Raw genomic sequence first — 15,118 nt, 5'->3', positions numbered from 1 at the left:
ACAGAATTCCTGTACTTCAGCAGGAATCCATGAGTAGAACAGCTGTGACTTCAACCGTACCTTTTATCTTTATCTTCCCTGAATTCACCCTCAAATTAGTAATGTATTTAATATGCAGGTCTTTATTGACCTTCATTTTAATATGCAGGTATTTATTGACATTCAGCATGAAAGTGTTTAATTATTTCAGATGTCAAGTATGACTTTGAGAGTAATGTAACCCAGAAAATGTTTTCTTAAGTACTTTTTGCACAGCAATTACATCCCCTAGCCAGTGCCTGCAGAAGTCAAGGGGAGTCCTTCCTTTAATGGCCATTATAGTGCCCTGGAAGATATTTGAGTGATAATTGCAAGCTACTGTTAATGCTTGAGTATCCATGCTTCAGCATCCCTAGTAAATTCTTTATAACATATTTTCCCTGAAGATCTCAAAGTCTTTATGGAGACTGGTAGTCTCACCACTATAAGCAATCTGTTATTACTTTTTAATCTTTTTTTGACTTTGATTACATGGAAAAAGCTACTTAAAAATATTAAACTAGCACTCAGTCTCCACTTACCATCATCCATAATTCCTATGGTTACTCCCTTCCCTGTGTATCCCAGCTCCCATGCTTCAGCTACATTAAGGTCAAGTCCAGGAGTCCCATCTGCTTGACCAGTGTTAATCTAATACATCAGTGAAAAAGAAGAATAGATTTTTTTACTTGACAGACACATTTCCACAGCCTCTGAATTTTGCTTTATGTCTTTGCATGTATCTTTGGTATGGAAAATATCCCGTTTGTTTTGAAGTGCACATCTGCACATAATCATATCTACTGCAATAATGCAGCAGTTAAAAAAAACCCCAAAAATCCCCAAAAAACAAATAAACAACCCTGGGTAAATTCACTTCTTTGTGGTTTATAATATTTGGTTAAACACTGAATCTTTTGGACCCCAAAAAAAGGACTTTTCTATGTAAGCATGTCAGGGCAGTTGGCCAATCCAGAGAAAAGTTAGACCAATGGATTTTACAGAGGACTTTTTTTTATGAGCAGGAAATGCTTTTTTATTGAAAGGAGGGATCTACTGAAATTCATGACCACTGAGTTTAGTACCAGAAACAACTTCTCTGATAAGCAAGTTAGCCCTTCTTTAAGCAGGAAAGTTCACTAGACGAACTTCAAAGGGTACTTTCCAACCTTGTGTGTGTATGGTTCTGCAGTGCAGGCAATCCCCCCATCTTCAGGCATTACTCACGTTTACCAACCTCATTTGCAAATTTCTCAAGTTCTGCAGGAAAAATAATATGGTTTTTGCTGTTCCACACGCAAAAAATGTTCAATTCTGTGTCAGATGCATCTCATTTCAAAACACTAAAATTTTAGCATACTTTATAATCTAAAAATTGTATAGCTTCATAAAAAAATTATTTTTACCACCACAACATTTTGACTGAAATACCAGAAAGAAGTGAATTAAGCCACACTTTAGTTTATCATCTTATGAAGGATGAAGTGCCATCCATGCGAATGTGTCCTCATTCATCTGAAAACTCCTGTCTTGGGAAAAAAAAACCCAAACAACAAAGCCAGCCGTATGGGATGGAGTCATAAAACATAAGAAATGGATTAGAAGGAAAGAGAATAAGAAACAGTATTCTTAAGCAAAAAGACCCTTCTCAAGTCAACAAGGCAGTACCACATTTGCTAAGTATTTCATCACAAATAGGTTGCAACATTAAAACTGACCAAAATTACTTTATCATCTTTTTTAATAGAAAAATATAATTTTGGCTACTTGTATGTAAAAAGTTAATTTTTCTTTTATGACTAAAGACTTCTCCCTATAAAATATGACACATGAAAAATGAAACAATTTAGCAAAATATCAATTTCTTTTGACATTAGCTTAAGCCAAAATTCATCAGTTTTCAACTGTTCTGCTTTTGACAGAAGAAAATCAATTAATATTCAAATTTCCATAAGAAAAGAAAAACCTCAACTTTTTCTAGCCAATACACTAGAAGTTTTTGTTATACTTCTATAACAATATTTTACCTGGCAAGAACTCAAAGACATGATTCATATGCAGTTTTAGGGGTCACATCAGCACACCAGGAATGCCCACAGGACACCAATACAGTTCTTTCAAGCCTTCTAAGGATCTTTCCGTTGACTGAAATGAAATTTAGCTCTTGAAATGTTCTGGGTCTTCCCAGCATAAAAGAGGTACAGTTAAAAACAACAGGACCGAGCCTTGGATCCACTCCCAAGTTTCTGTGACATATTTGGAAAGAACTCTTGCAAAACATTGCAACAGCACAGAATGGCTTGAATGCCAATTATTTAGTTATAATTACTGTGATTGTCTTTCAAAACTTACCAGGTACCATTGCTTCGTAAATAAAGGATCATTCATGTTGATGTCAATGTCATTGATGTCTCTATATCCTCGCTTTCTTCTGCTGAAGCCTTCCTGTTGCACAGCTTTCCTTACCTGGAAGGGTTAATTTTTCCATCTTTAGTTCAACGTTCTTAACCACATATACAAAGATTTTTTTAGCCTCGTTCTCACGAGAGATAAGGATCATGAAATCACGCTGTTTGTGTCCGTGTCATTCATTTGCAACTTCTAAACCAATGACTGATTTCAATCAAAATTTGCAAAGAGGTAAGAGCTCTCGGACTACTACAATGGCTATGTGGGGGAGAGACACCCAGAAGCATCCTATCTGGAGGAAAGCTACAGCTTGAACGTGTTTTAGACACCCAACAACGTGCATAAGAAAGAACCCCTATTCAGGCATCATTATTGTCATGGATCTTCTTGCCATACTTTTCCTTTTCATTGCCACCAAAATCAAAACATTGTTTTTATTAGAAGATAAAATATTTAACTAATTCCCAATATGTCACTGTTTCAACATACAAGTATTTGATAAAATGAGGATGCAGGTCTCAACCACACCTTTACTTTTTCAGATTTTTCTCCAGGGCATTTTCAGTGTATTAGATAGCCCTTCCTGACAAAGAGATTTGCTGGAAGAAAAAAATCTGGTGTTGTGTGCTTTCATCATACTCCTAAGGTTCTCAAAAACACATCTTGTAAAAGTGATCGACTTTCAGGGATTATCCTTGCAATAAATAAATGATAAATAAATACACTGGCAAGAAAACTAAAGGGCAAAAAAGCCACTAAACTGACCTCACTGGCTGAAGTGCAAGATATGAAAATACTGGTTATGAAACACAAGTAGCCATAGTTTTTTAGAGATCCTTTTCTTTGTGAACAGCAAATCCACAAAAAACGTTTAAGTAAGCACTGTTGAAAATAAGAAAAGTTAGGCACACAAACATCTTTGGAGGCAGGAACTACAAATGTCAGACCATAATCATCTTATTTGTACCCATGTAAAAGAGCACTCCTAAAAGAGACCGCTGAATGATTGTAATTGGAATTACAGTAAGTGCTAATATTCCCAGACCTTGCAGAAGTGCTGTCAAGTTTGGCATACTCTTTTTGTACTCTTTAGCCTAACACCTGGAACCAAGATATCATGAAGAGTCACAACATTTAATTGAAATATATATAAAAAAATATAGCCTTCTTGATCAAAGAGAAATGCTTAAAACCATAAACTGAGTACACCCTGAGGTGCAGCAAGAAGGCAGTAAGACCCCTAACATTTTCTTAGGCATTTTCTTGAAACAAAAATGCATGGTTATTAAATTAATCTAATAACTCAGAGAACCACTTCTACATGTGTGGCTTTGGCATTTCTGATTAAGAATACATATACAGGAGTTATACTGCCGTGTCACAGTAACTCATAGTGTGTCAGTCAAAATCAACAGAGGAGAAACTCATCCTAAGATTAAATCAGATCTTGGGTTAGTTGAGTCATTCTTGGAAGTGTCCTTCTGTCTCTGCTAATTAAAGCAGGAGCCTCAAAAGACAGTGCTCAATGAGGTGCCTAAGGCTGAGATGAAACTGGGATCTAACTGACGGGGGCTAAAAGCTATTTTCTCCACTGCTACATTGCTTCATTATAACCCTGAAAACCTAATAGCAATTCATAGTGAGCAGGATGGGGCAGCGTGCCCTAAAAAGGCAGTATCAAATGTTTCTAAAAATCTACTTGCATGAATTCTAGCACCTTAACTAAAGGTACCAAATGATAAAATACTGAATTGGTAAGTGCTTTCATTTACACGTGTGTTTCCATTACTTGTGCAGGTTCATTAAAAGCAGAGCAGATTGAAAATAGAGAAAAAAACTAATATAAAATTAGCTGGAAAGAGGACAGTGACTAAGTAGGATGCAGACTAGGTGTATGTAGTGGCACCAGGTATCTGTACAAAGTAAAGAAAGGTATAAGCGCACTGTTTGATACCTCTAAGATAAGGCTCAGTGATGCCATGGAGACAACAGAGCAATCACCTGTCATTATGCCTTCCTCCGTTACCACCCCTGCCTCTCTGCTTGCAACTGCAAACCCCGAGCTGTCACCACAGAAAATAATTATGAACAGAAGCCAACCCTCACTTAGAGGGATGCCAGAGAAAAAGATTTCATGCGTTTGTGCTCCCACACAAGCTTGCTGGCTCTGCAGGACCTGCTGCATTAAGACACCGAATTAGGATTTAGTACAAAAAGGATTTCTACTAATTAAAAAGCAATGCTGCAGAGCCCTGGCTTTTTTTTAAAGACAACCTGGAGGAAGTGGAGGAGCAATTTACAGAAATAGCACAGGCTGTTTTCCCTCTTCAGGATCATCTCATTTGTCTGATTTGTTCCATCTTCACAATAAAATACAATTTATTTTTTGTATTATATTATATTACATTATATTACAATTTCCTGAGACAAGGAAATTTACCCCTCAAGGAGGTATAACCTTCTCTGAACTAAAACCGCTCTGTAGGCTATTTTCTGAATATTTCACATGAAGAAAAAGTGTACAGGATGTTACCATCCACAGATGTAACAGCCTCAGAAATTCTGAGGCCTCTTTTTCACTACAGAAACAAGTGTTTTTTCCTCACATTCACCAACTATGGTAACCCATACAATCGCATCCAGAAAAGATTAGGCATTTCTGTCATGAAATGAGCTGAAAGGTTTGGGTAAGGCCTTGGTAGCTTCTCACTTACATAAGCTACAAACTGCCTCATTCAATTGCCTTGTATAGCGATCATAGTCAGCATGAGGTAAGAACTTGCCTTTCTCCTGATGAAAATGTGTCTAGAAAGCAATGATCCCAAGATCAGATAACATCCATATTCCAGAAAAAAAATCCTCAATAAAAGAAACTTGGAACAGGATGATGCAAAACCATTGATTTGAGTGGAGAACTGCCCATTAAGGGTTGCAGATAGCTGACTTAGGAGAATCCTAGTCTTCTTGCCAGCTAGGCATCTACATTGGAAAAATGGTGTTTTTCCAGAGCTGGGAACTTCTGCTTTCTAGACTTATGCTAGTCCAGATCAGGAGAGGGACTGCATCTGATTCTACCTCTATCTTTATGGTTTTCTTCTTAAAAGAAGAGCAGGCCTCCCTGTGACATCAGTAACACAAATGCATTACGTATCACATCACAGGTAATACGTTTCAAAAACACACACAAGAAAGAACATCTTTGCATGTGCAACGGTAAAAAATCGTTGGAAAACATTCTGATCTTCTAACAGCCATAATCCCATGTACTTGTGTCAAATTCAGACCTGGAATCCAGCCCTCAATCCAATGCACACTGCAACCTCAGGCCATCTTTTAAATACTTGTTTCTCTTCACTGAAGCAGGAAAAACAGCATTTGTAAGACTCAGGCTTCTGATAAGAGCAGCCTGTGAAGGATGATACTTGTTAGAACCTAGTGAAGGAATGAGATTTTCTTACTAAAATAGCATGAATTTTACTGTCTCAAAATTAGGCTTATTTATCAGCAATAACAGCCTTTTGTTTATTTCATTCTTAATTCATTTAGTCCTTTTTCATTAGGATCCAGGATTAAGTAGAGAGCAAAATCTGAGCAGCTACTTTATTAGCATGTGACTAAATCATATAAAAGTTACTAGCTATGTTGTAATCAGAATGAAGGTCATGTATCAAAGAAGGTAGCCCATGGATGATAAGATCTTTACAAGGAAAAAAGGTTCAAGTATTGATTTTTAATATACTTGTACTTATGCATGGTGCATAAAGTCACTTGGATGATAATAAACCAGCAGGATACTGATGCAGAACAAATTAACAAAATAATCAATTGACTGCAATACTGCTCCGGGAGGGCCAGAAACCACAGCACTCTAACTGTGCTCTATGCTCCTGTGAATGCCAAGATAATCAGCTCCTCGTTTTGACGGAACAGGGTTAATTGTACTGGTGAGCTCCTGCAGTTAAATGACTCTGTTGAGCATAAATGACAGATTTACTAAATTATACCAGCGGGTGCACAAAAGTGGAACAGTACACACAACCCCAACCTCAAGAATTTCAGAACAGGAGAATTCGGGCCAAATTCCAGAGGAAAAAGACGATCCCACTGAGAACATCTAGTAGGCATAGCTTTTTAAAAAAGGCATAGCAGTGAGATGATCAACCAAAGGAAGTAGTGGTTCTGTTTTCTCTAAAGCCTCAAGGTCAACACAGGTCTGTTCCTGAAGGTAAAGTAAGAAGTTGGAAACTGATAGCCTGTATTTTTGAAGAAGTCAGGCTGGTGGTTGGACTTAGGCCCTATGAATTGTACTGAAGATCAGTCTCCCATGAAGGTGGATTGGAACAGCGTGTCCAGATGCATGAAGGCATCACCACATAAACCACCTTCAGCTAGTGGAAAGCTGTCCTGACTCTTGCTGTCATTCACTTCTGATATCCAAAAAACATGGTGGCCACGAAGATGGAGATAGAAAGTTCAAGTGAGCCAGAGTGATGTGCACGCCTAACTCTAAGAAGTATGAGAATGGGATATCATGCACCTGCAGCAGCTTTTCTGGGTCTAATCCATGACAACCCCTTTGCTCCCCAAACCCGTACAGAGTTAATGAGCGTGTCTTTTTCACCTCTGACTACTGCCTAAGTAAACACAAAGACATTTAATTTTACTATCCACTCCACCCACGTAACATAAAAGAGATGTATCTACCAGGGAAATAGTGATCCCATTCACAGAATGCACACTCATCACCTCTACTGTCCAACAGCTGCTTACTGGTAAGGTCTGAAGATGTCAGAGAGGAGCACCCATCCCACATTCTTCTACATTTTTGTTAAAGCCCCAAAGTAACCAAGTTTTGTGTGACTCTCCACTACAAAATGAAAGGAATAATGCTGACCCTCCTCATTAGCAAAAAGAAAGTACAGACCTACTTGAACTGCAACTAAAGTCAGATGAACCGAACAAAACTGAATGACTTTTAAATGGCAATGGGGACAGCTCATTTCTACTACTGAACTGATAACCCGGGGAGGGGCGGGGGAGGCTGTTAAGACTCCATCCAGCCACAGCAACACAGAAAAGTGATGCCTTTTGTCTTGACGGAGCTGGATCCATATGCTTGATTTCAAACTTCCTGAGCCTGTTTGAAGGCCCAGAAAGAATGAGCAGGGATGTCAAGGGGCTTGTGAGTGTCACTGACCATCCAATATTTATTAATCAAATGACAACTGCTCCTCTCAAGCAAGCTAATAACTTTCAAAGGTTCTCACTGATCTCTCCATAGATAGCATCTCTGGCAGATAACAAAACAGAGGCTCCAAGTGCCTCTTCTACCTGTCTCCATTAATCCTTGGCGAGTTTTCTGTACAGGGACTCTTTCCCCAAGCTATCTTGCCACTCTGTGGTAGGTACAGTTAGAACTGTTACAGCGAAGACGTAGCAGCTGTTAAAGCACAACTCCTTTGAAACTTTAAAGTTTATCAACACAACCTTCCCTGTCCTTTCTAAGGAAAGGACAGAGGAAGGAATTTTTTTTTTCAATCTGAAAGATTTCATGAAAGTAAAAATTCATTTCTTTTCATTAAAATAATTGTATCACTCTTGTTTTATACATCTTAAATATTTTCATAATGCATAGACATCATGAGAATTGCTTTGATTTCTAGCAAAAGTCATGTCCAATGTAAAATATGTCCATTTTTCATTGTTCTTAGCCATCCTTCCACCTTGCTGTTACTCTTTTGTTTTGTTACTAGTTGAAACAGTCTTACTGGATATCAAAGACCTTCTGCTTTTTTCACTTACCACACTCTGTTAGATGTTCCGGACCAGTTCCAGTTTTCCACTTTCTCTAACCAGCCCCATTTGATTGTCCAAACACTTCTAAGTTTATATAGACCATCAGCAGATACTAAAGCCTCTGAACACTTACACTGTCCCCAGTCATCCCTCTTGGGATGTTTTCTCAGTTTTACTTGGCTCCAGCTTGTGCTCTTTGAACTTTTTTCCCCTCTCTCTGGACATGGTGTTGCAAAGTATCACACTCCCAGTAGAACAAAACAGGGACAAAATACTGCACCATTAAACTCTGATGAAAGACTGTTACAGATTGCCTTGCACAGGAAATCCCAGCATACTTGGGGCTGCCTGCTAACTTCTCTGCAAAAATCACTGAAAATCATAACAAGAGGTACGGCCATTTAGGAAACTGCCCCAGAAGTTCAGCATCAATCAGGCAATAGTAAAATATGAGGGTGAATAGCCTGAACTCAAAGGTTCCACTCAGGCAATTAACATTTCTTGATGGAAACACAATTTAAAAAAACCCGTGTTTCAAACAAGTTCATATTTTTTTAAAAAACATATGCAAGAACCGACTTGCTTCTGCCTTGTTTTGTGACCTTTTGTTTTCCTGATATTAGTTCAGTGCTTGGTAAATAAGGAGCTTTCAAAAATAAAAGAAGGGGGGGAAAAAAATCAATATTTTTGTCCATTTAGCAGGCCTCTCACAGTTCAGTGACATTCAGGAAGCAGTGAGTATAGACAAGGAATCAATGTGTAAGAGGAGGCTGCAGATCATACTCAACCTGCTCAGCTAAGCAATCAATAGCGCTCCTCTAGCTTCTACTTTGAAATGCAAGGGAGTTGTTTAGGCTGCTATGTAAAATGAATGCTGAGTATGGATGGTCTGCAATAGAAAATACCAATTTGGTAAGTTTTCATAGGATCATGCCCTCTTTGACAAAATTTTTTTATTAAGGGGAAAGACCGAGACAGAGAAAAAGCCCTGGATATCTTGATAGGCAGTGCACTGCATCAAGAACAAGCAAACTGCTTCACCCTTCTCTCTCTCTCCTCAGCTTGGCATGAGGGTCATATCAGGATCTACACTACCACAGGTGCTGGCTATTCCAGGAACTCTGTTCTTATTTCCAATTGTTGCACTGCTTAGGCAAGCCAACAAGAGAGCAGGAGCATTTTTGAAATCTTAAGAAGTTTCCAAAGGAGTGAAAAACTGCTTCTTATTCTACACGGAGAAGCTGACATTACACTTTATGCTATATAATGACAGAAAAGTCAAAGTAATTTATGTTTCCAAAAATGTCTTATTGCAAGACACCAGGATAGTCACTTCAGTTACAAAATCAAAGACCTCTGTGAGAAAGATTCCCCGGAGATGGGCTATAACCACATGCATTAGTGTCTCCAGTAGATCTGGAGAGACTGCAAACCACAGGGACACTTTAAGAGTAGCTTGTGGGTAAATTCTGCACTTCGCTGTCTCACCAGTTACACTGGGCCACAGAAACGATCAGCCTCTCCAAATCAAGCAGAATAACCACCTCTCAGCACAGGTGTAAACAACAGCACGTCTGGTGACAGAAAAGAAAATTGGGCCCCATGCATGTAGGGCACTATCGACTGAAGATCATCCCTTCTTCGCTGCAAAATTAGTTGCTACAAGTCACAGTGTTTCCTTCTCTTACATCCCTTTGTCAAATACTGCAGATATACCTTTCTTAAAACATCATGCTTGAAAAAAAACACTACCTTTTTCTTCTTCCTCAACAGTAAAAGTCTTTTCATGGAGGCATTGTCATTTATTACAAAGGTCACCATCAACCTTTGAGGTGATACCCAAAGTAGGTCTAAGTTATATTTGCAGCTTCTCTGGGTATAAAAGGGGTTCAGTTTAAATGGGAATCAGGCCCAGGTCACCTTTAAGATTGCAAACTTTTGGGCATTGAGACTAGCTTTTGGATACATCTATGCAGTACAAAGAAGAGAGGCGCTCACACGATGCTGAATCTTCTAATTTAATAATTCTGCCGTCTTTGTTGTCATTTGTTCATTTATAACTTTGGACCATTTCTTATTCCTGGGAAGTCTTCCAGCAAAGGACTTTCCTCCTGCTCCACAATAGCTCACTGGTCCTACAAGGAGAGAGGTACTACAGAGTCCACCTTTATATAACCTCTTTTTAAAGCTTCCATTGGTATGGTTGCTGCTTCCACCCAAGTGATGAATATCTGATACATCCCAAGAGAACGGGAGTGCTCATAGGCTAAAGATTCCTCTAACTCTGTTCATTTTAAGGTAATTTATTTCATGAAGCAGGTCTCCAGGTATGTGTGGACTGTGAGAAAATATCACTTGGAGAAAAACCTGTTTAATTTGGCTTGTATGTGAAGACTCGACTGACAGGTAAAATTATTCTCTTTGTCAAAGTGTACCCTTGACCCACCCTGACAAAGAAGAGACTTCTTGTAGACGTGTGAATATTTGTGCTAGTGCCCAAACACATTTCCAGTCATAAAGCATCATTTGTAGCAGCTTTACCTCTAACTTCAAGCATTTTCTTTCTGAATATGTCAATCTGCCTTACAGACATTACGTTCAAGTGTACTGCATACATACAGACTGGAAGAGCCTTGCAATATGCCTGTGAGGTATGCATCATCACTTAGGGAAACTGAGTCAGCAGAGGATGAGACCTTAACGTAATTCTGCAGCGTGTGCTAAAAATAAACCTCCTAGTCTCCAAAGTGATTCTGCACTTTAAAAGCTGGCTTCTGACCTGTGCTATAACTCGTCATACTTCCACTTCATTCTCTGCAGCCTGCTTCCCACTCAAATTTCATCTAATAGCTCATCATTTGCCTTGAAACATCTGCTTGGAAAAATACAATTCACATTTTCTCTCATGGAATTACTGGCACAGATAATCCCCTTCCTACATTAACAGTAAATATGCCATAACGTTCACACTCATTGAAGAACTGCATGTTACCCCATCCTTTATGGGATTTACTTTGCTTTCCGTGTGTATTCCTTTTCTAAACAGCTCCTAAATCAGAAAAACGAGCATTTTTATATAGCTGCCCCCCACGCCCAGTGACAGCGTTCAGTCACGGTAACAGCGTGGGAGCTTTTTGAGGTTCCTCTCATGCAGTGGGGCTTCAAGTAAAATTTTTCTTCAGCTTCCTCTGCCATTTATGGCCCTTTTAAGCAGATGGGCCCCCAATGCATCCAGTGGCAGTGAAAAATTTTCATACAAAAGTTTTGCCAGAATCTCAGCTGAAGAGCAACTCCCCAGAATAAAAATGGTATCATGGCACTAGGCGGGAAGGAAGGCAGAGTAACGTCAGTGCCGTCGTCCTACATACAGCACACAAACCATACTGAAAATCAATTTGATTTAAATTAATTTTTAGAAGTCTGAAATAAAACAGTTACTTAGAGCTGGCTGTGGGTCCTCAAAACCCGGAGTCGTGGGATGACAGTGAAGAAAAGGTTGACTCCACCATGCAGAATCCAGGTTTTCCCAAACCTGTGTTCAGAAAGGGTACAATTGCCTTTTGATTTCTTTTTCCAAGCTGCAACCCTGTGAGTGCCCTACAGAACACAATCTTTCTCTTTTGCAACTTATTCTGCACTGTCATTCTTCAAAACAATTTTTCCTTTCCCTATTTCTTCTGCTCTGTGAGCAAATGATGCAGTTTGAATTTGGGGGCGATACCTCCTGAAGAGGCATCTCTTTCAGTTAATGTGAAAGGGAGCACCTCTGCGCAGACAGAGGAGCACATCACAAACAGCCACTTACTTTTCTTACTGCATCTCCTGCAGTCTCTGTTCTGACTCAGGTCCCCACTGCATCATGCAGGCAAGTTGCTAGCACTGATTGCTGCCCACTGCTGTCACCACCTCCCCAGCCAGGTGGTAGTGACATCTGCAGAAGGCCCATTTAGCTTTAATAAAAAACAAAGCCTATTTTTACAAAGCTGCCTGCCCAGAGTGATACAGCGACAACTGCCAGAAAGTCTAAGCTTATTCTAATATTTCAAAGCTGTAATATTTAAACTTCAAGGTTCGCATGAGCAGTAGTGATATATTAGTGAGCCTTTCTTGTCCATTTTCAATGTCTTCAGAGCTCTGTTGCTATCTCAGTAGAGATGAAATATAGAATTGCAAACCACTGATCTTCCTAAAGTGCTGTCTAGTGGGAATTACACGGGCTGTACAATATCTTCTCTCAGGAAATTTCATAACTAGAAGCCAGACACAAAACAGAAGCCAATCTTATGACAGAGGGAAAACCGCAATTATGTTGCTGCTCACATTCACGTATCTGCCCATGCACCCAACAGCAGAGTAGTTGTTTATAGCACAGCTACTTCTTTATTCTATTACCATAAATACACTGGACAAAAAAGACAAGGGAGCTTCTCCCATGCATGCCTTTCCCACCCAGTAGGAAGCAACTGATGATTTGTATCGATCGGGCTGTACGCTGAAGGTTGCAATTGTGCTTCTTCAGCTCCTAGATTCAGAGGTTTATGGATCCCCATCACAATGCACATTAATAAAATCAGCAGAGGTTTATGTATCACTGCTGTACAGCATTGGGTTAGCAGTGTATAGCTGCCAGGGACAGGCCATCTGCCACAGAGGAAGCATCAAAACAGAACCATTTCTAGAGAACAATTTCTGTGTCAAGAGAAAAGGTAGGAAAAGCCAGGAAATAAGAGATTGGTTTGCAAAAAGGAATGAAACAGCCAATGTCCTGTTGTTCTGGCCTTTACCCAAATCAGTTTTTAATTTGATACTTTCGAAGGACTAACACTGAGCCTCATCAAGACACGTGGTACGTCAGAATCCTTTCCTTTAATCTTCAGATGTTCTCCTCCAATTCCTACCTTGGAGCCTGCAGAGAGTGCAGTCGCAAGAGCTCACTGGTGCCCAGCACCGTGGCAGACAGCACGGCCAAGGCAGAGGTATCTGCATCAGGGCACTTTTCCCACCTCAGCCCAGAATCTGGCTGCCATCAATCAGCAGAAAACCACCCTTCTGCCCCTGACTTCACAGACTGCCTAGTGCCTGGCTTGAGCAGCATATTGAACCCACATTCCACCAGGCAAAGTCTACAGATCTTTGCTTGACAAGAAAGTCACCAGGACACAAGCGATTTGGCAAAGGGAGCACATCTAACGTGAGACTGTAGGCAGGAGACCTAACACAGAGAAGTGGTGGGGTCAACAAAGTGGGGAAGGGATGCCATGCTGGGGCACAGAGCTGGCCTCAGCGTAACAGAGCACACAGAGAATGAACAGGGAAGGAAAAACCTGTGAAAACGAGACAAGTATTAATACACTCATGTTTATCTCAGCTGAAGCTCTCCTTAGCTTGTCATGGAGACAGGGCAGTACAAGGCACAGAAGCGTGGTCTGAATATTCTTTACGGGTTTTCTCAACAATCCCCTTAGCAGAGAGGCTCTTTACATCCCTGCCCATGTTCTCCAGCAGCCTGTCCTGCTGGCTGCTGGCCAAGCCTCTCTCCAAAGCACATCTGCACAATTAAAATTATTTTCAAAAATCTTAGAAACAAAGGAGTTTCTGCCTTGATTTCAAGGGAGCAGGACATTCAACTGGTTCAGATTTGTCACAAGCCCCTCTATTTATCCACTGCCTAGAGCAATGAAAAGCAGCCCCCAAAGAGTACAAAACTCATTATTAACTGGAGTTACGTGTGCACTAGGATTTTGGTGCCAGAACTTTCCCTTGTCCCCACTGGGTCAGAGCACAGGCTGGTTTAAATGAAGTGACGAAACAATCATCCTGCTGTACATTCTTTGAACTATTGCTGCTTTTTTGGACATAAATGAGGGAGTATCTTCTCAGTTCAGATATTAGCATAAAATAATTAGACTTTGGGGTATATTTTCCTCCCAGTGCACATATATAACTTGTATTAATATTAATAGGGACCTCTCTATTCACACTCATTGAAAGGAGGCTGTACCCCAAGGGACTGAGAAAGACTAAACCCTAAATATGCTTTTGCTTATCACTGAAGATTTCCACACACTCCTGTAAACTGCTATCCTCATTTATATACTTCTTGCTCTTCCTTTATTTCCATTGAGTTTATTTCCATTGAGACAAATGTTTAGCAAATCATGGAAGAAAATAATTTGCTCAGGCTTCACACAGCAGGCAATCAAAAATGATGCATGCAAATTCTATGGAAATCACTCTTTGTGTCCAAACTTTGAGACCCAATTCATGATACAGTTTCCACAGAATAAAAATTTAATGGAAAAGCTTCCCTCATGAAATACATTTCTTTGGTATGAAAAGTGATGAATCTCTGGTTAATACTAACAGTGCTTGCTGCATGCACACTTAGGGGCTCTTCATATTTCCAAAAAGCCAGCATTAACCTGTGTTACGGCAAGCACTGAAGAAGTGGCTTGAGACTACCAGTACTTCACAGAGTAACAAAAGGAAGATCTGAGGAAATAAACTACTACAGCAGGAGGACTGACTTTACGGCAGTCTGAACAGATGCCTAGATTGGGATATTGTCTTGTGTGTCCTAGGCCACTGCAGTCTGAAGAAGTATAAAACACTCAGTGCTAAGTGACAGAATCATGGACTTGGCAAGCTGTTGAGAATGCAATGGCATCAGAGATGACATCCTTTGTTCTGGGTCTTTCCTTTAAGAGCAAGGTGAGCTGTAGCTATAAGTGACCATCACGAAAGGAAAACGACGAACAATGAAGTGCTGCCAAAGATATAGCAGAATTATGTAAGGGATGAAACTGCCAAAGTCTTGGCTCGAAATGTCATTTTATGAGACTGAGGGTAACAACACTATTCTGCAAAATAGGGTAATGTGAACAAAAAATAGAAA

At 39.9% G+C, this 15,118-nt stretch overlaps 1 protein-coding gene across 1 annotated transcript in view; it reads right to left on the bottom strand.

Annotated features, from left to right (window-relative positions):
* Positions 1 to 15,118, bottom strand: part of PCSK2 (proprotein convertase subtilisin/kexin type 2) — a 107,447-nt gene that overhangs the window by 54,424 nt on the left and 37,905 nt on the right. Inside the window, exons 3-4 of the mRNA XM_074817255.1 lie at positions 2,371 to 2,484; positions 561 to 669 (exon numbers count right to left, since the gene is read on the bottom strand). Of these exons, the coding sequence (XP_074673356.1) occupies positions 561 to 669; positions 2,371 to 2,484 (223 nt within the window). The remainder of the gene's footprint in view (positions 1 to 560; positions 670 to 2,370; positions 2,485 to 15,118) is intronic.

This window comes from Strix aluco, chromosome 3, assembly GCF_031877795.1.
Source record: "Strix aluco isolate bStrAlu1 chromosome 3, bStrAlu1.hap1, whole genome shotgun sequence".
NCBI lineage: Eukaryota > Metazoa > Chordata > Aves > Strigiformes > Strigidae > Strix > Strix aluco.
The sequence above is the reverse complement of the archived record's forward strand: the minus strand, read 5'-3'. Positions and strand labels throughout refer to the sequence as shown.